At 48.4% G+C, this 27,031-nt stretch overlaps 1 protein-coding gene across 1 annotated transcript in view; it reads right to left on the reverse strand.

Moving 5' to 3' along the window:
- Positions 1–26,414, reverse strand: part of TGM3 (transglutaminase 3) — a 40,353-nt gene extending 13,939 nt beyond the window's left edge. The window contains exons 1-8 of the mRNA XM_046678592.1: positions 26,330–26,414; positions 17,010–17,183; positions 16,423–16,665; positions 15,662–15,780; positions 14,131–14,259; positions 10,957–11,134; positions 10,719–10,854; positions 1,123–1,226 (exon numbers count right to left, since the gene is read on the reverse strand). Of these exons, the coding sequence (XP_046534548.1) occupies positions 1,123–1,226; positions 10,719–10,854; positions 10,957–11,134; positions 14,131–14,259; positions 15,662–15,780; positions 16,423–16,665; positions 17,010–17,183; positions 26,330–26,336 (1,090 nt within the window). The 5' untranslated portion in view covers positions 26,337–26,414. The remainder of the gene's footprint in view (positions 1–1,122; positions 1,227–10,718; positions 10,855–10,956; positions 11,135–14,130; positions 14,260–15,661; positions 15,781–16,422; positions 16,666–17,009; positions 17,184–26,329) is intronic.
- Positions 26,415–27,031: the final 617 nt, after the last annotated feature.

Consider the following 27,031-nt stretch of genomic DNA (forward strand, 5'->3'; position numbering starts at 1 on the left):
CACAGACACACGCACAGACACACACACACACACACTTTTATATGCCTGGAACTGTGTCTTCCAACTTTCTTTTACCATGACCTCTAGAAATAAATAGATTTTATATCGTGGCACATATATGATCCTGAAACACAAGTTTCACAGGACAATACTTATTCTTATAGTGTTTTCTGATATTTTCTTCCCTTTTCCTTTCCTTCCCCCACCCCTTTCCATGTCATGCTATTTCGTTTCTCAAAATGATGGTCACAACCCACTAACTTGATTTTATAATCATTAATGGGTTGCAGCAAAAAGTCTGAAAAACAATGACCTAGAAACTATCTGGAACGTCCCCCCATCCCAAATGTCCCCAGTCTAGTACCGCTCATTGCCTCTGGTGAACAGCCTGCAGTTACGGGAGTGGGTGAGACTGAACTTTCATTCTAAGTCCTTTTGGAACGGTTTGAAAATTTTTTTACCCATGCGCACATATGACTTTATAATTAATTTTTTTAAGTTGAAAGAAACAACCAAAAATGAAGGAAACAGACAGGACATGCTCTAGATGTCACAGGAGGGAAGAGGGCAGGGTCCTGCAGAGCTGGGGGAGGAGGGAGGAGAGGTCAGAGGTGGGAGCAGAGCCCTGGGAGCCCAGCAACAGGGACGAGGCCAGCCTGTGCAAAGGAGCACTCAGCCAGGCAGAAGGACACGCGTGCAGGTAAGAGAGGTGCTGGGGGCCGAGCTGAGCCGGGGAATTTGGACTAAATCCCAAGGTGATGGGGGGACCAGGAGGTTTCTGTGCTGAAAGGGATACGCTCCTAGGGCGGTGCAGGGAAATCGCTGTTGGCAGAGGACGGCTTCTTTCCTTTGCTGCCTGGCACGTGCCAGGGCCTCTGCAACAGCAACGGCAGCCGTGTGGGCGCAGGCAAGGCACCCATTTGAATAGCAGCCTGAGCCAAGCAAAATAGGAGGGGAAATCTACTTTGGAAATATTTTTGTTTTAATCCCGTGGTGCCTTCCAGAGATGGAGAGGACTTGCACGACCTTGCTGTGCCGCTGTCCATTACTGTGAAGAATTGGGAGGCCATGACTTAGAGCCTGGTCCAGAGAAGGGGGCCATCAGGGGGCTGGGAGAGTTACCTTGGCTCCTCTCTTGGGGGGTGGCATCCAGAACCTGCCATCCATTGTACGAGGGGCCCAGGTCAGTCCGCACAAACCAGGCTTCATTCCAGACATGGAAATTCCTGCAGACAGAAGCACAGGCTGCAGAGCTTACCTGAGGCCACACAGCAGGCAGGTGGCAAAATCCCATATCTGGGATCTGACAGTGCAATGCCCTAATACTCATCCAATAAGTTTACTCTGTGCCAGCTGCTCTGCTAAAGCTTGGCGAGCATTGCCTCACTTAAATCCTCACAGCACTATGAAATGGGCGCTATTTTTATGCCCTTCTCATAAACGGGGAAACTGAGGCACAGAGAGGTTAAGCAGCTGACAATGGCAGAGTCAAAGTTTGGCATGCCTAACTCCAAAGCCTAGGTCCTCAACCACCATGTTCTCCTGCCTTTCTGAGGAGCAGAACAGATCTAGGTTAGAGCCAGAGACCCAGCAGGCAGACCCACACAGCTTTCTCTTGTGTGTCCTCTTGGCGTACACTTCTGTATTTCCTCTGGGCTGAAAATGAATGTGGCTGCAGCAAGAGCCACAGGTCTGAGAGCCACAAAGCCTCTGGGCTGAGGTCTGGATTGAAGAATGACAGATTCCAGTCCTAAAATGTTCTTCGTCAATGGCATCCCCTTGTCTCCCAATCTGTATGTCCAAGTCATGGCTCCCCTCCCTTACCAGGGACAGCCAACTAGCCAAAGTCTTATTCATTCTGTCCCTTGATTCTGCCATCTTCTCTCCTCACCTTCACTCCCACTGCAACTATACTAACACTGGCTTTGGCAATTTTCAGTCCACCTAGAAGAAAATGTAAGTCCAACAGAAGTCTATCCAACTTGAAAAAATGTTTAATACTCAAGATGTGGAGAAGATAGTTTTAAACAGAGTGCTAACTTCAGAAGCCCTAAAGGAAGACTGATAAATTTGACCAGGTAAAAATATTAAACTTGCATATACCAAACAAGCAAACAAACTGTACTTCTGTTTCCAATATGGAGGAGTAGGCACACAACAGATGGGCCCTTCTGCAGATGACAATCAACTGAAAAAATACAAAAGAGAACTGTCTAAGAGTGAACAAAGAAGGAGGATTTGCAAGGGAGTCAAAACTTGGAGCACGGGAACAGCATGGGACAAGTTGCACTTCTGCTGACTTTGCCCTGAGGACAGGCCACAGTTGGAATCAGGGTTAGGGCATTAACAACCCTAACAGACAGCCCACATCTTTCTGACCAGAAGAGCCAAGAAACAGAGTCTGGGTCAACCAGGGTTGCTAGAGAGTGAGGGAGAAGTCCTGGAGAGGAAAGAGTCAGAGAAAGGGGACCCCGAATTTGTATATAAACTTCACCCAAGCTTCTGGGCAACCTCTGAACCATGCATGTATGAGGCAGACTACAAGCCTCAGCTAAAGATGGAAGACCTGAACGGGGACTGGAGCTGCTGCCCGCCACTGGTGAGGCAGAGTTTGCAGTTTGAGTCTTTCTCAGGTAGACTGCTGAGGCAAAATAACAGAATCCAGACATAGCCAACGTCCAGGATACAGTCCCAAGTGACTCAACACACAAAGAACCAGAAAAATGTGACATCTTCAAGGGAAAAAACAATCAACAGGGACTGACACTAAGATAATCCAGATGTCGGAATTATTGGATAAGGACTTTAAAGCAAGTGTTATAACTATGCTCAATGAAATAAAGGAAAATATGCTCATAATGAATGGAAAGAGAGGAACTCTTAGAAAAGAAATAGAAAATATAAAAAAGGAACCAGATGGTAATTTTTAACTGGAAAAAAGACCAATAGGTGAAATTAAACAATTCTGTGGATGGGCTTACTACCAGAATACAGATGACAGAGGAAAGAGTTTGTAAATTTGAAGATAGATCAGTAGAAATTGTCCAGTCTAAAGGAGAGAGACAAAAGATTGGAAAAAATCAATAAAGTAGAGAAAATCTATGCAACATATGCACTAGACAGAGATTTACTATAATTAATATCATAAGGAACTTACAAATCAATAAGAAAAAAACACAAAAGAAAAAGTCAAACATGTCAATAAAGGACAATGAGCCAGCAATTTCTGTAAGAAATACAAATGATCACTGACCATATGAAAATCGTTTCAACCTTACTACCATTAAAAGAAAATTAAAATGACAAAGAGATACTGTTACACCTATTAAACTGACAAAGATGAAAGCATAGGATGATCCACATTGTTGGACGATGCTCATTTCCAGGTGTGGAAAAACAAGCACTGTCATACAGCGCTGGTGGGAGTTTAAATTGGTATGACATTGTGGAGGGCAATTTGGCAGTGAGCATGAAAAACCTTTAAAAATCTACATACCCACTGAGCCAGTAATTCCACTTCTAGAAATTTCTCCTATTAAAAAACTCATGTTGGGGGCAGGCCCAGTGGCACAGTGGTTAAGTTCACACATTCCACTTTGGTGGCCTGGGGTTTGCCAGTTTGAATCCCAGGTGCGGACATGGTACCACTTGGCACACCATGCTGTGGTAGGCATCCCACATATAAAGTAGAGGAAGATGGGCATGGCTGTTAGCTCAGGGCCAGTCTTCCTCAGCAAAAAGAGGAGAATCGGCAGCAGTTAGCTCAGGGCTAATCTTCCTCAAAAAAAAAAGAGAGAGGGGCTGGCTCCATGGCCGAGTGGTTAAGTTCACGCGCTCTGCAGCGGCGGCCCAGGGCTCGGATCCTGGGCGCAGACATGGCACCGCTCATCAGGCCATGTTGAGGCGGCGTCCCACATCCCACAACTAGAAGGAAATGCAACTAAGATATACAACTGTGTACAGGGGGAGTTTGGGGAGATAAAGCAGAAAAAAAAAAAAGATTGGCAACAGCTGTTAGCCCAGGTGCCAATCTTTAAAAAAAAAAAAAAGAGAGGAAAAAACTCATGTGAGTGCATGGAGATGTACCAACATAGAAAATTGTTGGCAATAGCAAAAATGATGGAGGAAAAGTGCATCAATAAGGGACAGTTGGATAAATTGTGGCAGAGCCATGTGACAGCACATCACACACCTGTCCAAAAGAATGAGCGAAACCAACCTAGCACTTACGTAGAAATATGTTTAAAATATATCATCAAATAAGAAAAGCAAGTTACAAAATAGTGTGTAGGTACATATCTATATGTATAAGTTTATAAAAATGTATACAAATGCGATGAACCTGTTTCGATTTAGAAAACTATCCATAAAAAATCAGTAACAGTTGGTATCTTAGATAACCACAGTTTAGATAACAGTGTGGTGTATATATTGTATATATGGATAAATTTGGGTGCATACTGAATTTTTACATTATTTCTGTAAAGTTTACACTTTCTATAATGAGAATTACTCATCACTTTTGTAATTCTTTAATCACGGAATAAATGAATATTTAAAATATATATTATTTACACAACATCAGCTAAGACAGTAAAAGTCAACTTAGAAAGTTAAGTATTCTAACTGCCTTACATATATTAACTCATTTAATCCTCACAACACTCTCCTAAGATAGAATAATTATTATCCCCATTCAGTAATTCTGGAAACTGAGACACAGAGAAGTTAAGTAACTTGTTCAAGGTCTCACAGCAAGGAAATTATCAGAGTGGGACTTGAACCCAGGCAGAAGGGCTGCAGGGTGCATGCTTTTAACTACCAAACGGTACTGTCTCTCTAAATTTTTATTTATTGACATAGAAAGATATAAAAATGATAAAATAGACTGTTTAACTTGATCCCATTTGGGAAATTAAAACTCAATGCACATACATCTAACGCGTGTGAATATAAACAGAACAAAATATCTGGAAGGATCTATTTCAAAATGCTATTAGTGTTTTTCTTTGGGTAGTTATATTACTAATGGCTCTCTTTATTTATTTATTTTTTATTATTTTATAATCAGGAAGAGATTGTTTTCATTTTATGTGTTGGAAGCGGTTCCCTGTGGGGATCTGATAGGCTAAGTGGGTGTGGGGGAGTTCTACACTATCCAGGTGTCAAAGGAGCTGGAAGTGCCCCTTAAGCACTTATCAGGTACAACGTGACCCTGTGACATCCTTCAGGGAGCAAGGGGAGATGTGAAAAGTAAGCTCCAAATCAAGACAGAAAGGGAGAAGGCCATAAGAGGTGAACAAACAGATAATTAAAAATAATACCAACCAATCATACGAGTGGGAAGAAAGAATACTCTTATTCATTCCTGTAACGAAACCTAGGTCATCGTAATCCTTCTGAAACACAACAGCAATAGGTGTCATGAGCCTTTAAAATGTTCATTCCCTTTAACCCAGGATACACCATTCCTAGGAGTCGCTTTTGTGGGATGGAGCACAGATGTGCCCAAGATTACATTCAAGGATGCTCATTACGGTGTTGTGTATAGGAGGAAAAGAGCGGATAGGGAAGAGTAACCAGTAGGGAAAGAGATAGTGGTTTAACCATTCAATGGAGTATGATACATTCAAAATCTTATTTCTGAAGAGTATTTCATGACTTGGGGGAAATGCTCATGATAGAGTGTTTAGTCAAAATCACATGATTTAAAACTGTGGTTGAAGTTTTAAAGGGGTTGGTTTCCAGGTGCGGGAAAAAGTCAGATGTACCTGTCATATACTCTCTCTTGTCCTCCTGCCCTGTAAAATGCATAATGCCAATTCTATAATCAACAACAGCGCACAGAGACCAGATTGGATAGAAAATGATCAAATATTAAGAGTAGGCGAACAGTAAGATTACAGATGACCTTTACTTCTTCATATGTTCTGAAATTTCCTGTAATTATGAAAAAAACTTATAAAAATTGTCTCCAGGAAGATCCACAAGATGTCTTTCTGAAAGGGCCTGTGAAATCGGTTAGGATTCACCAAAGAAAAAGCAGGAGTGTGGGAAGGTGACCCTAGAAGGCTGAAAGGCACAAGAGAGGGATGAGAAAGCAGAAGAACACCAAATTTCACGTTCGTTGTGTTCCTGGCAGAGAACCCAAGGGGAAGGATGGGTTGGCAAAAAAAATTGGTAAGTAGCTGTGTTTTAATCCCTGTTTGCAAGGTGGGAAGTTAAGATAATGCAGATAACAAACACATCCTGGTTCCTCCCTCATTCAGAAGCCAGCGCCTTACTCATACCTATTTGGAAGCTATGGGCCTTTCAAACGCCCAAGGCCACCATCATGGAAATCCTGGTTTGTTTCTGGTTGTGTGCCACACTCTCTCCTACATCCGGCCTTGGGTTCTGTTCCTGTCTTGAGGGTTTCAGGAGTGGGAGTTGGGGAAAAAGACAGGCTGTAGGTATCAGAATTACCTGAGGCATGTATTAGAGATGCAGATTCCTGCCCCTCCTACCTCCTTCCACCCAAATCAATTCTAATTCAGCCTTTGAAGTTTATAAACCACCGCCCTGGAGACGGCAACTGAGTTATGTTTATCTTTAAAATTCACCACATCAGGAGACCCTGTCTAGAAAGCGACCCCAAATCCCTCCCCCTTTTGGTGGTAAATAGGCCTTTTTGTCTTTCCAGATGCAGTTCAGATCCTGCCTCCTCCAAAAAAACCTTTTCTTGACTTGCTGAGAGGATGCCAACCACACCTCTGCATCTTGCCCATAATTCACTTATCTGACTTCTTCTACTCCATGGTCGCCAATCTTCTCATGCAGCTGTGACCTCCTCTAACCTGGTTCCCTGCATCTCACTCCCCTCGGTGCCCAGTGCCCGGTGCAGGTCTGGCATACAGCGCATACTTAATCATGTTGGCTGGATCGAATTGTTCTGGGGCCTGGGGCACGCTTGCAGCCTTGGTTTCTTTGCTGGGGTCTGAATGAGCTGCTCTCGGTATGTTGGGGACTGGCTAAGTATTAGTGGATGCTGATAACCGTGGAGAGATTGCTTTAGGAGCCAGGCGCTTGAGCCAAGGTGTGGGTGCCAACAGCTCTTCTCCAGAACTGGCTGACTCCACCTCCCGGGGCCACGGGGTTGGGCAAACGCCATGTGCCTTCCGCCTTGGAGCTCTACAAAGGCTATAAGTAGAGTCAGGTCTGTGACTCTAGAAATTGGAGAGTCAAGTCAAATGAATTAAGAAAGCAAGCCAGAAACGTCCAGTAAAGAGAACCTTGGCCAAACTGTTCCAAATGCGCTGAGCACGCTCCAGAGACCGTCTTTATAGGGGCCCAGAAGGGAACCATATAAAAGAGGCATCCCAAACCAAGCTCCCCGAGAAGCATCCTGACTCTCAGGAAGTGACTATCCCAGAGCCTTGCGCCTCTTAAGCCAAACCACTGGCATGAGCAGAATGGCTTAGGAGAAAATGCACCCCACTGCTGTCAACGTGATTAAAAGAAAGGCCTGGAAGAAATTGCTGAAGTCCCCGGATCTAGCCCTTCATTTTACAGATGGGAAACTGAGGCACAGAAAAGTTAAGGAACTTATGTAAAGTCATACACTTATTTAGAGCTTCTAAATGTCTCCAGCTGTTTACCCTTACTCTCTTTGGGTCTTTGTTTTCTCATTGATGAAACGAGCAGGTCCCTCTCTGGGGTCGCTCCCAGTCCTGCCGTTCTCTGACTTGGGAGGGTCCTGTGTTCCACTGCCAGCTTGGACGCCGATTCAGTTTGACTTTGGGCAAGCCGTTTCTCGTCACTGAGCCCCTGAGACCATGTTTACTCTTCTAGGGAAGTGGCATTTGCTGCCTAAGTGGGAACCGAAGAACCCAGCTTCTCCCTCTGAGTGGGTTGGATAGCACCCAGCACAACCAGAGCCCTGACTGGGGTCCAGCCAACCAGGAAAATCTCAAGGTAAGAGCTGTCAGATTTCTCCAGGTTAAGATCAGTCGGGAATAATAATAACACTGTCGGCATCTCTCTGGTGCTTTACAGTTTACAAAGCTGCCTGGGTTCAAATCCCAGCACCACCATTTTCTGGTTACGTGCCCTTGGGGAATGGCTCTGTGGCAGCTTCCTCAACTATAAAATGGGGGTGATCATAACAGCGCCCACCTCATCATTTCTGATGCGTACACGTAAGCACTTAGAACAGTACCTGGCACACAACGGTTGTCCAAGAAATTATTAGGAGTTGCTGTTATTATTAAGCACTATCAGATGCTTACCCTCTCACTTGATCCTTACATTCTTTTACTTTAGGCAAATCTGAACAAAGTTCTAAAAGCTTTCAACATTTGCAACATACAAAGATTCAGATTAAAGGTTTCTGTCTTTATAAAAATAGGTTAATAATTTCACTCCAGGCAGAAAATGACTGGGGTTTAGCTTGTCCCCCTGGGTGGGATCTCTGTAGAAAGAACGAGATGGCTCCCTTGGGATCAGTAGCTTCATACAAAAAGTGGAGTGAGCTGAAGCTGCAGAGAATCGAAAAATTAAAGCTGGTAAGACACTCAAGTGAACATCTCGTCCTAGCCCAGCCCTTATATTTCACTCATGGGGAAACTTGGGACCAGAATGACGAGGTGGCTTACACAAGTCCCAGAGCAAAGTGGAAGTGAGGCTGCTACTGGGACTCAGGGCTCTCTGTCCACATGCCATCCGGGGCTGGTTCCCTACCCACAGCCAGCAGGGCGTGGGGCAGGGAGGGACCGTCAGCCCCCACTGTTTGCTGAGGAGGTTTAGAGAAGGCTGGTAGGCGTGGGAGGGTGAGGAGCGATGAGGCTCCTAGCAAAAGATCAGAGCTTTTGGGCCTGACGCCCTCCAATGAGGCCAAAAGAAATGACAGTAGAGACACTTTGGAACGTCTCCATGGGCCCAGTCTTGCCCCAGGGTGATTATATTGGGAATGAATTATGAAGCTAATATGAGGTGGTGGCGTGAACCAGTAACCCAGAGATCTGGGTTCTAATTCCAAATTCAGCTTAAAAGCCCCACCTTCCTGCTCCCAGAAAGCCTTTGACCACTCCCTCCCTGAGTTCCCACAGTGCTTACTGTCTGAATCACTCACGGGCGCACCGCACACCACCCAGTGTCATTCATCAGCCTCTGCTAACAGCTTCCCCACTCCCACAACAGCACCATAAATGCTCTTGGTAGAGGGACCGAGTCTCAAGCCTTCTGGTCTCTCTGCAGCTGCTGAGGTGCAGGATAATCACAGAAGGGTTATGCCAGAAGGGACCCCCCTGCCCCAATCAGTCATCTTGTTGGACCAGCCATCTCCTTTTGTGAAGGAAATCGAGGCCAGGAATGGCACTGCTCCAACCATCAGAACAGGCCGCAGTGGGATTTTGGATCCAACAACAACAAAAGAAAAACCCACAAGAAGGAAAGATACTCACTTATGACAAGCTGGAAGACGAAACTTTGCTATAAGTAGCAATGTCATTAGAGAGAAAGTTGTATATGTACAGATCAAGAAAGAGCATTCTGAACTAAGCTTTCTCTACCCCATTAAAGCCTGGAATCCATGAGACCTCGGGTGAATTACGTGGCCTCACTCTCCTTCAGAGGGGAGGAGACGCTTATGTCACTCAGTTGTTGGCACAGGGTGGTTGTTTATTTGTTTTAACAGCTGTTTTCGGTAATTTTTATTTTCCTTTGACTTTATTCCATTAGTTACACTAAGCACATTTCAGAAAAGTTGGACCTACTTTTTCTGGGAATAATAAGTCATAAAGAATATTTTATATGGACTATCTCAAAGTCAAAAATCTGGAAATAAGATGGCATCCGCTATCAGGTTATCTAGCCGTATATATGCTTCTGATTATGTGTGTGTGTGTATCCTCTGAAATGGACTAAAACGATGGGTTATTGACATATGTGTGTAGTAATCCATATACATAGACACGTAGATATTTATGTGTATATACAGATGAAGACCTAATCATTTTCAGTTGCCATCTGGTAATAATTTGGCATATGCTATAACCTTAAATAGCTGTAACAATATCTATTTTATGTGTATATACTGCTATATGAAGTTATAGACGTGTCTATAAGTTTCATATAACCTATTTCCAGTTGGCATCTATTATACATTTCATATATATACGTGTGTGTGTAAATACACGTGCACATGGCATAGTTATGGTTAGAAATATATATGCCCAATTACATATAAAGCTTCTTATTTTCTGTTGGAATGCAGAATAAACGAACATTTTATTCTATCAACCAAGATACATAAAATTGTATATACGTGTAAGAGAAACTGTGTTGCTTTTCTTTAAGAAATCACGTGAGTCATATGGGTTGCCTGAAATAAGATAAATTTGTATTTATTACTGGAAAATCAATAGTTTCAAGGTTTATCTTCTAAAGTAGCATAGCATCTAATGGAGCCTATAAATTCAGGGCGGTTTCACAGAGCCCAGGAATCATATCTTTCAATGCCGTCAGACCCTTCATCTGGCAGCAAGATAGAGGGGATCATCAGACTGTGCAGAACCACGAGAAGCATTGTTTTGGGTCTCGCTAGATGTGTAATGAGCATTGTCAGAATCTCCATGCTAAGCCTTGTGTTGACATGTTACCTGCCTCCCAACTCCCGTTTGGAACTGAGGCCCAGGGGCTGGGGAGAGCAAGAAGCTGCTCAGAAGGGGTCAGAGACTCACCATACACTGTCCCGGCCTTTGTCCAAGGGATTGCCCATGGGGTCGTAGTACACATCCACGCTGAGGTTTCCGTCTGTGTCGTGAGCTGAGTTGAAGTTGGTGATCACGCGGGCAGGAATCCCCAGAGACCGCAGCACTGCAAGTCAAGGGGCAGCCTGAGGAGCTGCAGTGAGGCCGGGACCTCGGGGTACCCCACGGCTGCCCGCCGACCCAGCCAAGGCACGGCAACCCGGAGTACCTGTGTTGAAGGTCCCAGCAAAGACCCAGCACTGGCCAAATCGGACTGGTCTGAAGCCAGAGCTTTTCCACGCCTTGAGGATCTCCACACTGCCGTTCCAGTTCCTTGGGTCCCGGCCCCCACTGTAGTCGCCGCTCCAGTTCCCAGAAATCACACCGTTGTCGTCATTGCCATTGATCTGGGCAGGAAAAACCCTCCAATGAATCAGCACAGAGAGCGACGTGCAGTGTTCAGGGCACAAAGTGGGGAGATGAGGAAGGAAGCCAGGGAGCCGTCGGATACATTTTCTGCATCTTTCTTGGTGATTGGAGGTCGATAATTGTAATGATGATCCCCTAGGGGTATCAAGCACTTTAAGAATTTGAAAGCACTTACTTAACAGGCCATGTTTGATTGCCCCTAACCCAAACATCACTCCAGTGCAGCAGGCTCACATGGAAAACAGGCTTCATGGCTTGTCAGTGGCACGGCATGGTCAGAAAACCAGCCTGCAGACACTTTCTTGCCAGAACTCCTGGGCTGTCACACTTGTCATGGACAAGCGGGTCCATGATTTGAAACTCTCTTTTGGTGAACTGTTCTTCTAAAAGGATCACGTAGAACCAGCCCTGATGGTCTAGTGGTTAAAGTTCAGCACACTCCACTTTGGTGGCCTGGGTTTGGTTCCTGGGTGCAGAACCACGTCACTTGTCTGTTAGTAGCTGTGCTGTGGCGGCAGCTCACAAAGAAGAACTAGAAGGACCCATAGCTAGAATATACAACTATGTACTTGGGCTTTGGGGGGAAAAAAAGAGGAAGATTGGCAACAGACGTTAGCTCAGAGAGAATCTTATCCAGCAAAAAAGAAAAGATAAAATACAGGTCAAATTTAAAAAAATAAATAAATAAAAAGATCACTTAAGAACTTTAGCAACTACTTTCTTCTTGGAAAGAATAAAGATGGAATGTTGCTTTCATTTGTTCATTCATTCATTCGACTTAAGGCCTGATTCTTATATAAATAATGCAACCACAATGCAGTGTGAAAAGAGCACTGGACTAGAAATCAAGGGACCTGGGTCACATTGTCTTTTAGAGACACATATTCAAATATTTGTGGATGAGATGCTATAAGGTCTGGGATTTATCAAATAACCTGTGAAGGAGGGGATCAGAGATGAAACAAGACCGGCCTTGAGTGGGGAAGCCCTGAAGCTGGTGATGGGTACAGAGGAGTTCCTTTTCCTTTTCCTTTGGCGAAGGTCTGAACTTTGCCATAATATAAAGTTAAAAGGGAAAGAAGGAAGGAGAAACCTGATGACACGCCCAGCCTTGACGCTTGTCAGCTCGGTGACTGCGGGCAAGTCAATGCCCCTCTCTGGGCCTTAGTTCTTCATATCCCAGTACAGGGAAAGTCAGAAACACACAGGCTGTCGTCTGTCTTCCAGCAGCCAAGTGTTCAGAGTTTATGAAACTTGGAGCTGCATTTACCCCAACCACACAGTGAGGGGCTGGGCCGGGGTTCCCAGGGCTCCCTGAGCCTGTGAGTCCCGTTCCCTCTCCAAAGAGGGGGGGCTCCTGAGTCACAGGTGCTCCAGCCACCGAAGTGGCAATCGGCAGGGTCATCTCTGGCTGGAAGGGGACATTTCAAAGTCCTGCACAGGCCCTAATTAGCTCAGGGCCTGGCCCAACCAGGTCTGGAGAGAGCAGCAGGGAGGAAACCGGCGTGGAGATAAAGTGGTTTGTCCGGAGGGAGACGGTGAGTCAGCTGCTGCTGAAGCCGCCTGGCCTCACCCACCCGCTCCTGGGCCGCGGAGGCTCAGCTCGTAAATCGCCCTGAATGCCAGCTTGCCTTAACCTTGGCCTTGGTTTCACCCCTCCGTTCCCGGGCCTCTTTGGTTTTCACGGTTCGGCCCAGGCCCCACTTCCTCTCCTCACTCTTCCCCAGCTGCCCTGGCTCCTGCCACCCATCTCTTCAGGGCCTCCCCACTCCTTTTCTGCAAGGCTCGGTTTAAGACTGCTCCTCCAGGAAGCCCTCTCTGATTACTCTCAGATATTTATCATGTGGTCAAAAGATTGTTGGAATTTCTAACCATGTAACTAGCTCATTAGCTTGGATATTCTCCAACTCAAAAGTAAAGAGACCGGGGCCGGCCTGGTGGCATAGTGGTTAAGTTCACATGCTCTGCTTCAGTGGCCCAAGGTTTGCATGTTTGGATCCCAGGCGTGGACTTAGCACCACTTGTCAAGCCATGCTGTGGTGGCGTCCCACATAAAATAGAGAAGATTGGCACAGATGTTAGCTCAGCGACAATCTTCCTCACCAAAAAAAAAGGAAAAAAAGTAAAGAGACTAAAAAATGCCTAGTCCATAACCCCCGCCCCCCCAAAAAAAAAGAGAAAGAAAGAAAAAGAAAACTCAAAGACACTTCCAGGTAATTATTTAATTTCAGAGAGTTAAAGTTAAACTCTCTGATATTTAGCTTTTTATTTGTTACTTTTGAGCAGGTGGATCCTGTGTTTGGATACTTTCTGATGGAGATGTTCTCTACACACTGAGGGTGGAGTGATAGATTCCTCCAGGATCCGCGTGTGTAACTGTGTGTGTGTGTGTGTGTGTGTGTGTGTGTGTTGGGGGTGGGGCAGGTCGCTCACGTGGAGGCCCTGGGCAGGCAGTTCGAGGCCTTGCTCTGCTTTGACTTTGACTCACTCGGCTCCCTGGGCTTCAGGCCCCCGTCTCGGTCCTGAGAGCGCTGGCCCACGGCCTGCCCAGTCTGACATTCTCACTCCCTGCTGTGGAGGGGATGGATCAAGCAAGGAGGTTGACACTTCGGCCTCACTGGGGAACTCACCCCCTTTCCTAGGAGGCCCAGTGATGGAGCAAAGTGTCAGCTTTGCATCCTCCTGGCCCTGGCAGCCACCAAAAGGACAGGTCCCCTCGTCATCTGAGAAAGGCCTCAGTTTCCAGTGGAAAGGGCTTGGAGCCAGGGAGGCCTGGGGCCAGGTCTGCCTCTGCTGTTCGCTCGCTGTGTGTCTCAGGCGAGCCCTTTAAGTTGGAGGAGCCTCAGGCCCCACGTGTGTAAAATGGGGACCGTAAGAGCCACCAGATGACACATGGGAACAGCGTGGGGGCCTAACCCACAGTTGGGTTTGATACATGGTGACTACTGGTTGTTATGCTTGTCCTACCACTCACCATTGCGCTCAGCACCCGGCCGACGTATTTAGGGTCGCTCCTGCGGGCCACGTCAGTAGCAGGGTCACGGCGGAAATTCAGACTGTGATCCAGGACCGCGAGGGAAATGTTCAGAATGTCTTCTTCAAACTGCTCAAAATGGGATCATCCGTTAGAAGGAAAGAAAGGACAAGCGGTGTCGGCTGATGAAGGGAGCTACACCACTGAGAACGCGGGAACGGCCCTGGCGCCTTTGCTCCGTGGGCTCCAGAACTGAGAGCTCCCGAGGAATGACCCTCTTACCCACCTTCCACCCTGCAGACTACCCCAGAGCTCCTGCTACACGGGAGGCCCTGTGCTGAGGCCTCTAACGTGCATAGGACTCCCTCACAGTTGTGAACTTGCGAGCAAATCCCTTAGCTTGTCTGGGCCTCAGTTTCTCCATCTGTATAACAAGGGCCTGGGCCAAGCTTGTCTCACAGTTTCCATCCAGCTCTGACTGTGACCTTAAGCATGTTACTTAGACTCCTGGGGAGGTAATCATAAAGACAAAATATCTCGCTAAAAGAGGTATTTGAAGCTATTTTCACAAAATAAGACTTGTTTTTAGCTATTGCTTCTCAGACAAAGAAGGCCCAGCTCTCTCTTGCCTGAGAGCCTTTGCATGTGCTGTTCCTTCTGCCTCCAATGCTTTTCCCCGAGATATCCATCTGGCTCCCTTGTCTTCTTCAGGTTTCTGATCAAAAGTTCCTGCCTGAGAGAGGCTCGCCCAGACCATGCCATCAAAAATAGCCTCCTTTCCACTCCTGGACACACTCTATGTTCCTACCCTTTTTTTTTTCTTTTTTCTTCCTTCCAATGAAATTTGAAATGGAAAGCCAACATATAATATATAGAGCAGACTTGCTCTGGTTGACTGCAGAATGGGGTCTGGAGACGGGCAGAGCCTGCGCCTACGCAGCCCCTCCCGGACATCCAGGGCAGCCCATCCGAGGTATCTCATTCTTATACTTTCGTTTGTCTGCTGGCAAAAGGAAAAAGCGCAGGGAATTCTTGAACATTTTCTAGGCTGAACAAACCTGGGAACTCAAATGGGGGGGGAGGTCACAGTAAGGAAGGACCAAGAGGGTACGGTTTTGAAAGGCCAAACGCACACACCAAGAAAGTTCCATCACATTCTTATGGGGAATGAATAACAAACTCTGTTATTGTCCCTCCTGGGGGCCAGGGGTCTCTCCTGGGCCTTACCCTCATTTGTGCATCGGGGCACCAATAACACTTCACTGCATCAATGTGGTTATTCACCTGTTTGTCCATTAGATTATGACCCCCTCAAAGACAGGAAATCTGTCTTATCCATCTCCTGTGTCCTTAGTGTGCAGTCCATGGCCCGGCACACAGTAGGTGGTCAATAAATGTCTTTCTGAATGAATGAATGAATAGAAGGGCAGGCAAATGGACAGATTTGGGAACTTCCACCTATCTGTGGGGACAGCTGCTGAGATTCTTGGGTCATAGAGACGTTACCCCAGCCTCCTTATGACCTTTTTACCTGTCCAAAGTTCCAGCCCATCATGCCAATTCGATTTGCGCTCCCCACATAGATGATGCCGGCATCTTCCTGAACGTACTCCTCCCTCTCAGCTCGGTTACTCATAAAGACACTATCCGCTGTTTGACACAAAAATCAGATATCAGGGACGAGAATCCTACAGAGGACTGTAGAAACCAGTCCTCCTCCCACTCCTGAGTACTGGCCTGGGGGCTGGAGCAAGCCACACCTGCAACCCTTCCCCTAAACTTCACTAAAGAAAGAAGCCTTCGTCTATAATGCCTCCAACTCATATTGTGAGAACTACGAGCTTGAGAGAGAAGCTGGGATAACTGGAGGGTCTGAAAATGAGACCCCAGAATGAGACACTTGCTCCTTCAAGCAGGAAGCTACCTCCACGTTGCAGAGTTGTACTGCAGTCATTGTCCCTTATAATTACACCATCCTATGCAGTTTGTAAAAGCTCATGAGATCCCTGCAATAGCCCCAGAGGAAACAGCAAGATGCCCATTTAATGGTGAGGAATTTGAGGCTCAGAGAGGTAGAGTGACTGCTCAGACTCAGCTCACAGTGACTGCCACGGGTTATGTGGCAGAGCCGGGACTCGAACCCATAGCTTCTGACTTCTAGCTTCTATGCTCTTTCCATATCCCACAAACTTCCCATAATCAAACCTGAGCCCATGAGAATCATTCCCCTCATCTCCTTTCCACGGGCACTGCTTACCTGATGGCTGGAAATATGGACGGTTTGGTGCTTACCTTGCAACCAGGGGTTAAAGAGCAGTATGAAAGTCCCAAGTTTCAGAGTGAACTCTTTGCCATGGGAGAAGATCTGTAGGTTCAGGGTATACAATCCTATGGGCGCATTGGCAGGAGTGAGGATGGAGATGGTCAGAACTTTGTCCTGACTGGACACGAGCTGTGCACTCCAGCCGCCGCCACTTCCGCTGTTGGAGAGTGGAAATACAGCCTTTGTCTTGGCCGACTCTGAGGCGTTAGGCCCTGCAAAAGAAGACAGAGGACAATGGAACCCAAGTAGCCCTGGCCAGACTGTGGGGAGAGATCAGATACAACCACAGGGGCCCTTTGGGGGATGTCGTCCAATGAAGCCCCATTACAGTGCTGGAAGCAAGTGGAGAGACCATGTAGCCCAAGTCCCTCTTGATTTGGAGACTTGGACTCTTGAGCTCAGAGATAGGCAGAAACTTGCCCAAAATCATACCGAGTCAATGGCAGAGCTGGGCTAGAGCCCAGAGCCCAGTGCCCCCAAGGTCACCACCACCAGCCCTTGGATGCACAGCTCCAAGGGCGTCTCAGGTGTGTGTGTAGGGGCGGGAAGCCGGTACCTGTGGAGGCTATGAACCCCAGCCTTTCTCCAGAGCTGAGATTTCGGTTCAAGCTCAATAAGAAATTGAAGGCTTGGCCTCTCCGCAAGATGAGCTCCTGGTCGTAGAAATTGTGTGTGTTGTGTGCCCGCCGGTTGGAGGTCATCTGCCAGTTGATACTCTGGGGTTCTAAAGCTGTAAGACAGAAAAGAGAGCCTGAGGTCCTGGAATGGTGGCCTGGGGAAAGGTGTAAGTTACCAAAGGGACAGCTTTTGGGCAGGGATCCTTGGGCCAGAGCCAAACTTCTAGGAAGAATCGCATTAAAATCCAAAGACCTTGACTGACATAGCAAGCACCTCACAACCTCTTCCCAGGCCGCCCTTTCAGGTGGCTGAGCCTCTGCACATACTATTCACACTGCTGAGAATATCTGTCCCCTCCGCCTGGCCAACTGTCACTCAGCCCTCAAGGAACAGTCCATGTGCTCAGTACACCTTCACCCAACTTGCCAGGAGAACTGTGTAACCAGAGCACGCACATTCCATCCATTTTTAGCATCATCACTTTGTGGTTGGGGGTTCACACTGAAATGGGAGAAGGTCCTTCTCTCAAATCCACCACCCTGGTCTGGCCTGCTTGCTTTCCCTTTTGCGTCTCCCCAGATGTCAGTGCCTCTAACCACTCCAACATCCAGCAAACATTTCCTTGTGTCTTCTTGAGTTTCTCTACACGTGCAATGCCCGGGTCTTGGCCTGGACCCCTGATGCTGGGGAGGATCACATGACTCTGAGCAGCATTTCTAGGCTGAGAGATTGGGCAAGCACTTTTCTGGAAGGGACTTCAAAAGCTCACTGGCAAGAGTAGCATATAGGAGCAGGTCAAAAGTTCATGAGCTCTCTGGATAAGACCCTGAGGACACGCACCTCGAAATCCACCCCCTCACACTTCTTCTGTCATGATGGTGGAGGTGATGGAGCTAAACTGAGAAAGGCTCATGCGAGATACCATGATGTGTGAGGTTTAGCCTATATAAACCTTTTGAGAAATTTTATTCCTGCGAGTTACGTTTGAGATGTTCCATCACCCATTCCTCTGCAAACCAAACTAGCCTCTGCCTGTGCAGTGAGGCCACAGTATAATGGGAGGGTGGTGGCTCATCCCGGCGCTAGGCACAACTCTTATTTATATGGGTCTCTCTCCATCTGAATGTGCCATCTTGATCTGTATATTCTGAAGCCTAGCACATTGCTTGACTGTATTAGGACAAAGAGATAAACAAATGAATGAGGGAACCAAATGAACAAACAAAAAACAAATGTCATCCAATGACCATCCTGACAATAGCTCAAAATTAGCCCATAAGGAAAGGTGAATACGGGACATCCACTCAATAAGTATATAGAGAGTACCTACTATCTGTAGGACACTACGTTAGGAACAGTGGAGCGGGTATGAAAATGTATGAAGAGTAGTTTTAACCCTCAAAGGGCTTTAGCAGTGGGTGAGACAAGCACAGTGACCGTGATGGTCATTTCTGCCTCTCCTGTGAGCCCCGGTGAGCGTGAGCCCGGCCAGAAGGAGGCTTGTTCCCCATCATGTGCTTGTGGGATATGCAAGGCTTCTCTGAGCTGGAGGGTGAGGAAAAGCAGGACTCATGTCTGTCATCAGTCTACTGTACGTCAACTGCTATTAACAGTATACACAGCACTTGATATATATCTTCGACGGAAGCCTGACAGGACCTGGAAGCTGATGCTCAGAGAGACAAACATCTTATCTGAGTAATTGGCAGAGCCAGGATTCTAACCCAGGTCTTTCTGGCTGTCCTCTGTTGCCATGGTCCCCAATTCTCCACCCAGGAGGGAGACCCACGCAAGACCTTCAGTCCAGAAGCTACCCAGGTGGTGAGGGGCCCTCACTAGGCATTGTCCTCCCCCCGGCATTTGTATCCTGATACAGAGGAGAGAGTGAGCACCTGGAAGGGAAAAACGTGTTCCAAAAGGGTATTCTACATGGGAGGCAGATGAAAGGGGAGCAGCCTGCCTCGGAATCCCGGAGTGGGAGGGGCACGTTGAGAGCAGGCTCATAAAGCCTCCGGCGTGGTTTCTGAAGCCTTTCTCCTTCCCCTGGCTGCCGCCCTCAGTCATTGTCCGGCCCCTGCACCCTGGGATTGGCTCTGCCAGCCCCCAAATCAAGGATGGGAGGATCCTGTCTGTGGGTTATCTTGATTCCTTTGTTCCCTGCACCCGCCACCCCTTGACGTAGCAGTAGTCACAGCGCCTCTGCCGGAGTGTGTTCTGGAAGAGAAAGGGCAGGGGGTGGGGAAGGTACACAACCGTCCAAGGTTCTTCTCTTACAACTTCATGGCTATCTAAGCACCTCAGGGCTGTTCTCTGTGCTACCCTGGATGAAGGGAAGGGATGCAAGGGGCGTGGCATGGCCCCTACAATTGACTCTTCAACTTGGACACTTAAAAAACATCAGAGGGAAAAGAAACCTTGGAGACAGATCATGTACTCCCCACCCTTACTCTGGATGTGAGGACATGGAGGCCCTGAGAGGTGATCTGCCCACAGTGGGACATCTCTGGACCCTCATTCCAGTGCCCTGTTCAAAATTCCATGCCACTTCCCTGAGTTACCGCTAAACTCCAGTGTCAGGCCTGGGGCAATTTCTCCAATTTTTTTTTTTTCACTGAGAGTATCAATGCCACCAGCAACCTTAAGGTGGCAGATGTGCTAAATGTCATCCCAATATTCACTCGCTCCTTCTTTCTGGATAGTAAAAGGCCCCATATTAATGGGCACTACATTTCCCAGGCTCCCGAGCGCGGGGGTCATATGAATGAGTTCTGGCCAATGACTTGTAGGAGGAAGCTATATGTGTTAATTTCCAGGAAACTTCTTTTTCTTTTTTAAATTGAGGAAAAATTCACAGAACTTAAACTTCGCCATTTTAACCACTTTAAAGTGTACAATTCAGTGGCATTTAGTACATTCACAATGCTATGCAACCATCACCACCATCTAGTTTCAGAACTTTTTCATCATCCCGCAAAGAACCCCCCCCACCCGTTAGCAGTCACTCCCCGTTCCCCCCAACTCCAGCTTCTGGCAACCACAAATCCACTTTCTGATATTTGAAATCTGGCAAATTCATATAAATGGAATCACACAAATATGTGGCCTTGGTCTGGTTTCTTTCACTTAGAATAACGTTTTCAAGGTTCATCTGTGTGGCAGCATTTCTCAGTAGTTCACACCTTTTTATGGCTGAATAATATTCTGTTGTGTGAATATGCCACGTCTTGTTTATCCCTTCATCAGCTGAGGGACCATCGGGCTGTTTCCACCCTTTGGCTCTGGTGATAGTGCTGCTGTGAACGTTCTCATGTAAGTATCTGTCTGAACACCTGTTTTCAGTTCTCTTGAGGAAACCACTTTTTCAAAACAGTTGGCAAATGCCCTCAGCCTGTTCACTTCCCTCTTCTTCCATCCTGTTGCCCGCCCGTGGGTGTGATGTGGACAGAGCGCTGGTGGCCAGCTTAGACCAAGCGTGCCCCAGGGACGGCAGTGTGGGGGCTGCACAGAGCCGGGGCCCCTGCGCCTGGTGTTGCTGCTCTACTCACTCCAAACCGCCTGCAGCAAGACCATGGTGGCAGGAAGAAGTGAACTCTGTCTTGCTTATTTCTCTAAGCCATTGTTATTTGGGCTGTCATTCGCAGCCAAGCCTAATTATATATACCTGATAATGTAAGCCCCTCCCCCAACTTATTCTGTGGTCCACCTTTGGCAGGGGTAACATGGGAAGCACAGAACAGATTCCGACTGGGAGAGGGGGCCACTCAGCTGCCATCTCAGTCCACCTGGCTCTACAATCGAGTCACCTGTAGCAGGCAGGTGAGTGTGACTTGGTTGCGGGTATGTGACTGGGGTTTTCGCCTCCTATTCCCACGAGGACCACAGCATAGAGCTGCTGGCAGGCGGCCCAGCCAGGCATAACTGACACTCCAGTGGCTGCTGCTCTCCCACCTGCTCGGGCTCTAGGCCCTACGTCTCTTCTCTAGACAAAGACAGGCTGATAGATATACTATATATACTATATAATTAGGGCTGATAGACGTACTAAAAATCATCTCACCAACGGTCTGCAAGCTTTTTTGATAGAAACCACATTAAGAAATCTATTTTACACAATGTTTACACACACGGATCGCCAGCTGATGCAACGTTTCACAAAACGATGCTAACCCTTGCTATGCACAACGTATTGATATTTTGTCTTCTACTTCACTTTTAAAAAATTGCTGGTTATAAGCCACTAAATCGATTTTGCAACCTGCTCATGGGTGACAGCCAGCAGCATGAAAAACAATGATGCCCGCCAATATTCCCATATTACGGAAAAGAAGGTGGAGGCCTGGAGAAAGGGAGCCATCTGCTGAGGTTACGAGTAGTTTAGAAGCAGAGCTTGGCCCAGAAGCTGGGTCTTCGATCCTGGTCACTGAGGGACTGTAAGTCATTCCCAGCGTCCCCTCCCTCCCCTCTGGGCACAGGGAACATCCCCCTCACGGGCTCCAGGAACACAGGTGCTGTCCTCTTGGCTCTCCCTCTCTCTCTCTCTCTCTCACCTGTGCCTTTCCCTTTCTCTCTTCCCCACATTCAGACATTCACAGTCCCTTGGCAGCACGTGTGGTACAATTTCTTGGCACGCAGGCGGGGGGAAGCCAGGGGTCTGGCCGAGAGAGGGGCTGGTGAGGCTCCCTGGGATGAAGCGAATGAACCTGGACTAGACTGATGGTCTGGAAAGCTGAGAGGCCTCGGGCAAGGCCTCAGCGTTTCTGGATTGTACTTTCCCCAGCTGTAGAAGGGGATGGTGAGGCCTGAACATCCTCCCTCATGGGCTTGTTATCTGGATCCAACAAGTACCCATCACTAGCACCTGGGTCCCCAGAAGTGGGGTGGGGTGGGGACAAATGCCTTGGGATCCCACACATAATGGCAACAGTGACACAGGATAGAGGGGGGTGTGAGCTTCTTTTTACCAGCTGCCATTGAGGGTCTCTGACATGCCAGGCTCTGTGCCAAGCATTTTTCCTACGTATGTCCTTTATTAGTTATAAAAACCCTACGAGGCTGCTATTCCCATTTCACAGATGAAGGATTTGGAAGTCTAGTCAGGTGATGTCACTTGCCAAATATTACACGCTCAGGCAGAGCCTGGACCCAAGCCCAGCCTGGAAGCCAGTTTTGCCTGACCACACATGACTCCAAGCTGCCATCCCGCAGCCAGCCAAGGTGGTTGTGGTGGCAGTGACTGGGCACAGTTCCAGGAAGCCCCAGAGAGAAAGGGCCACCCATAGCCTACTGCCTGCCTCCTATCACGTGGTCAGAGGGAGAGGAGTGGAAGGAAGGACCCCGGCCCCCTTCATTTCCAAAGAGTTTGGAACCTCTCAGACCAGTCCACGCCCCTTGCTGCATGTGAGGATCGCCTGGAGAGTGTTATTTTGGCCTGAACCCCATCCTAGACAATTAAATTAGAATCTCTGGGTTAGGGACAGCATTGGTATTTCTTTTTAGAATTCTGGTGATTCTAATATGCAGCCAGGACTGAGAATCATTACTTTAGGCCTATATATCATTTTACACTCACCCGAGCTCTTTCATGCTAATTTTCTCACCTGAGCCACATGGCAGCTCTGGGAGGGAGGCCCCGGGGAAAATCACTGCCTCCTTCTGACAAGGGAGGAAGATCAGGTCGCTAGGGAGTGCAGACCCCTTCTCAACTCATCTCTCCGCCCCTACCAAAATCCCTGGGGCCTCCTTCCCTCCACTCCCAAGTGATAGGGAAAAGAATTTCCTCCTTCAGCTCACACCCCAGGCCGGCATGTGGGCCCTGGGGAGGAGAATGACTGCCAGTCAGAGGAGCACAGCCCAGCAGGGAGGAGGCAGGGTGAGAAGCCACTTGAGGTGAATGAGCACAGCACATTGGGGCACCTGGGAATGTGAAGGGCGCAGGCAAGGGGGCGGGCAGGCTTCTAGTGGGAGAGGTTCCCCTGGGCATCATCCTTGATTAGAAAGCAGACTTCATCTCAGAGGGTTTTTCTTTAGACCGCCAAGGCAAGGGGAAAACAGGCTCATAGAAGTTCCAAAGGAACAAGAAGCTATGTGGACTGAGCACCTAGGAGGTAGATATCACCATTTTAGAGGTGGGGAAACTGAGTCACGCAAGTTCAATAGCCTGCCCCAGATCACTCGGCTGGTAGGGAGAGAGCTGAGACTCAAGCCAGAGCGTGTCAGATGTGCACTCGTAACCCTTCAGCTAGTCTACCTCTGTGTATAATCCTAGATAGCAAAGGCTGAAACTCTGGCAGCCCTCCTTCCAGGCGGGAGGCCGCCGCTGGCAAGTCTATCTGATAAACAGGGAGCAGCTGCTGCTGCAGGTGAGAGAAAGCGGGTGGGACTGGAGCAGAGAAGAGGCAGCTCATCCTTATTTCAAACGTTGAGCAGCTGGAGCCATGAGCCTCTGAGCCCAGAGGGCTGATCCGCTTTCAGAGAGAGCGTAGCTATTGCTCCTGTCCAGGTGGCTGAAACACGAAGCCATTGCCCAGTGGGAGGAGAGCCCAGATGCTCCTGGAAGATTTACAGACGAGGAGGAGGTGGGAACCCCGGAGGAATTCCTGACTGCTTCTGCAGGAGAAAGAGCCACCGGTGTCCCAGCACCAAGGAAAAACATTTTGTGGCAGGCCCACAGCCCAGAATGACACAGGGCCTCTGCAGATTGGAGAGTGAGGCCAGAGGAGTAGGTCCCTGGAGCCGAGACCAGAGCCCTGCCCAGTAAAGCAGTTGGCAAGGAAGCTTCCCGCCTTAGCGGGACAGAGCGTTGGTCTTCAGAACAGAGGTTCTGGCCTCCTGCAGGCAGAGGCTGCGGTTCAGGCTTGTCCCCTGAGGACTCTGCCTCTGACCCAGGGTCTCCGAGTGGCTTTGGGCATGGGGAACAATGCTTTCCGTCCACAGAGGGCCTGCTGTCTGTGTTCACAGCCTGTATTCCTGTCCACTCAGGCTCAGGCCTCGGTGGGCAGTAGGCAGAGGATGCCACAGTACTGGTGCAAAACACTGCCAGGGCTTCCCCACCATCATCCCCACCCACAGCTCACCTGCCCTCTCCACCAGGAGACGGAAGAACTGAACCCCCACCAATTCTAACAAGAACCTTAAATTAAGAGCTGGACACAGAGTCCTCTCAATGTGAGGACTCTGCTGGTCCCCTGGGTCACAGCTGCCAACCCACCTCCATTTATTTTCCTGTTCCCTCTGCCCAAAACACTCCTCACCCCACAAAACTGCTCCTGACCAAGACTGACTCATCGTCCATGACCAATGCCATCTGCTTCCCAGGGTCTTCTTTATCTCAGCCCTGGCCCGGATGAATCTCCTTCTCCTCTTGGCAGCCAGAACACTTGGTCTGTAACTGGATGCAGCTGAGTGACAGTCCACCTTGCAGGCCACTTGCCTCTGAACTGGTGTCACCAAGCTCTATCAGGCTGTGAGCTCACTGAGGACAGAGACTACAGCTCATCCATCTGTTCCCCTTGCACCTACCGTGACTCCTTTCCCTACGCATCCAACAGGTACATTCATTCATTCAGCAAGCACTTACTGAGCACCACCTGGCTGAGTGGTTGCTGAGCTAGGAACTATGTGTGTGACAAATTTAAAGGAATGAAGGTATTTGCCTGTCTCTCCCATGCCTCTTTTAAAAATTGATTTTCTCCCATCCAGCCATTGTCCACATTCTGCTGTGACCTTAGAACACCCGGTTGATTTAGGCATTGGGTTCTAAGAGCTCAGTGTCTCCATGAGTCACAGGCACTGACACAGCGGGCCCCTTGGGATGTCAAGAGGGGCTTACAGTGGGCGGGCTATTCACAGGCCCCCTGCAGGGCCTCAGAGCCACGTGAGTGCGCATGCTCCCAGGGGTGAGCACATGCCGGGCCCACGGCTCTCTGTCCCTGGTTTCCTCTCATGGAGAGAGAGCAGTCAGTACTGGAAGGAGCCTAAAACCTACTGATTTCAAGCCTTTCGTCTTGCAGTTGGAACCTGAGGCTCCGTGGCAGCAGGGGACATGTAAGCAGTTGGTAACAGAGTTCAAATGAGAAACCAGTCTCAGTATAGCTTTCCTGGGTCCCAGATGTCACACGCACTTTTTTATGAACTCCACTCTGGTAGCAGGACACGGTGGAAATGTTGCTTCTGGAACCCAGCCCGGGCTCTCCTACCAACACTCTGTGTGACCCTGGCAAGTGTCTACCCCCTCCTGGGCCTCAGCTTCCTCCTCCTCCTGGAGGGAGGGAGATGGCCTGGGTGACAGCTGACATCCCCTCTTGCTAAAGCCTACGGGATCCAGAGCTCCTCTTTTGGCGACCCAGCAATGCTGTACGTTCCCAGGAGGAAGCGGGGGACAGGGAAGGGGACCTATTTTTGCAGCCACCCTGTCCTGATCTTTGTGATTTCAGGAGTAACCGGCATTTGCCTTTTGCATCAGGCTCAGGGATTTCTTTGGCAAACCTTCTCGCGGTCCTAACCGCCATTCACAATATTTTACAGGTTTGACTCATGCCTTGTTTGGGTTTGGCGTCGCTGTCAACCCACCAGGCTGAGCACCCCATGACAGGCAATAATTAGCATGCTGCTTAGCAGGGGTGCTGTCTAACAAGAGCCCAGATCCTCGAGGGTGACCGCAGAGCAAGAAAACCTGCACTTCTTGTTCTCGTCCACCCCCCTTCCCTGGTGCTGCTCGTAGAGACGGTCTTTGGTGCACCGGCTCCTTCTGCCACTGGGAGGTTTCAGCTCATCAGGTCACTTTCAAAGAGGCTGCCGGTACTTCCGGACGTGAGTTTACTTGGGAGCATTCCAGTGCTGAGGATGGTTTCTTTTAAATCAACTCACATGCTGTCACTCTCTCGCTCCCTTATAGCTCTGAGATGTGCTTCTCTTTGCCTATGTTACTGACAGTTGGGTAAAACCGCATTGAGAAACACGGGGAGCAGGTGCCAGCCGGCTTGACAGGGCAAAGCTCATCCGTCTGTCTAAGCAGATGTGACCTCCAGCTGGGTTGAATGCCCTGCCCATTATGCAGGACTACATTCCAAACATGTATACCTGGGACCAAGCTGAGGGACTAGGTAACCACTGAGAAAGAATAGAACCCTAAAATACTAAGATCCAGCCATCAGAGCCCCCAAGGCAACTGTCTGGAGCTGGACGCTCTGGTCTCTGCGGAGGTTCAGGAGAAGCACAGGCTTCCAGCAAGGACCTGTAGAGAAGATGCCACGCACTCACCACTCATGTTTCTCCTTCCTCTGCCTCTTCTCCGGCTCGTCTGGGAATGGCACGGTCAGTGAGGAGACGGGCTGCCGGGGATGGCTGTACCATATATAGAAGCCTCTCCGACACACCCCAATTAGGATTCTAATGAGGTGGGCGAGGCACCAGGTCATTCCTGTAGTGCCTGTAAACGTTTCACTTACGACATAGACATACTTGTCACCCAGTGGAAGGTCATCCTGTTGGGCAAGACCAGTTTGGGGAGAAGAGGGGAGATAAGAAAGACATGCAAAGAGTTCACTTTTATGATCTTTTTCAAAGATAAACAACTTCCTGGATTGTAGGGTTTAGGAAGTGATGTCACGCTTTTTTTGAAGCATCTTGTCCAGAACTGGTGTGAGAAGTCCTCTGGTCAAAGAAATGTCTCCACCAAACCCAGAAGCAGAAAATTGCTTAGCCCTTTCTCGCTAGACACCATATGGGTGTTTTCCACCTGCACAAGGAGTGTGAGATGCTCAGCACAGTGCGGCTGTTCAGGGTTGCAGTGTAGCAGAAAGAGCAGTTGATTGGGGATTGGAAGCACTGAGTTCAGATGCTGGCTGGGCTCTGGGCCATCATTAAACCCTGAAGCCCTGTCTGTGACTGAGGGAATCACGCCCACCCTTCTCAGAGTACCAAGTGGTGGGAATAGTCACCCAAGGCGATGCAGGTGGAAAG

The sequence above is a fragment of the Equus quagga genome, chromosome 12, assembly GCF_021613505.1.
Source record: "Equus quagga isolate Etosha38 chromosome 12, UCLA_HA_Equagga_1.0, whole genome shotgun sequence".
Classification (NCBI taxonomy): Eukaryota; Metazoa; Chordata; class Mammalia; order Perissodactyla; family Equidae; genus Equus; species Equus quagga.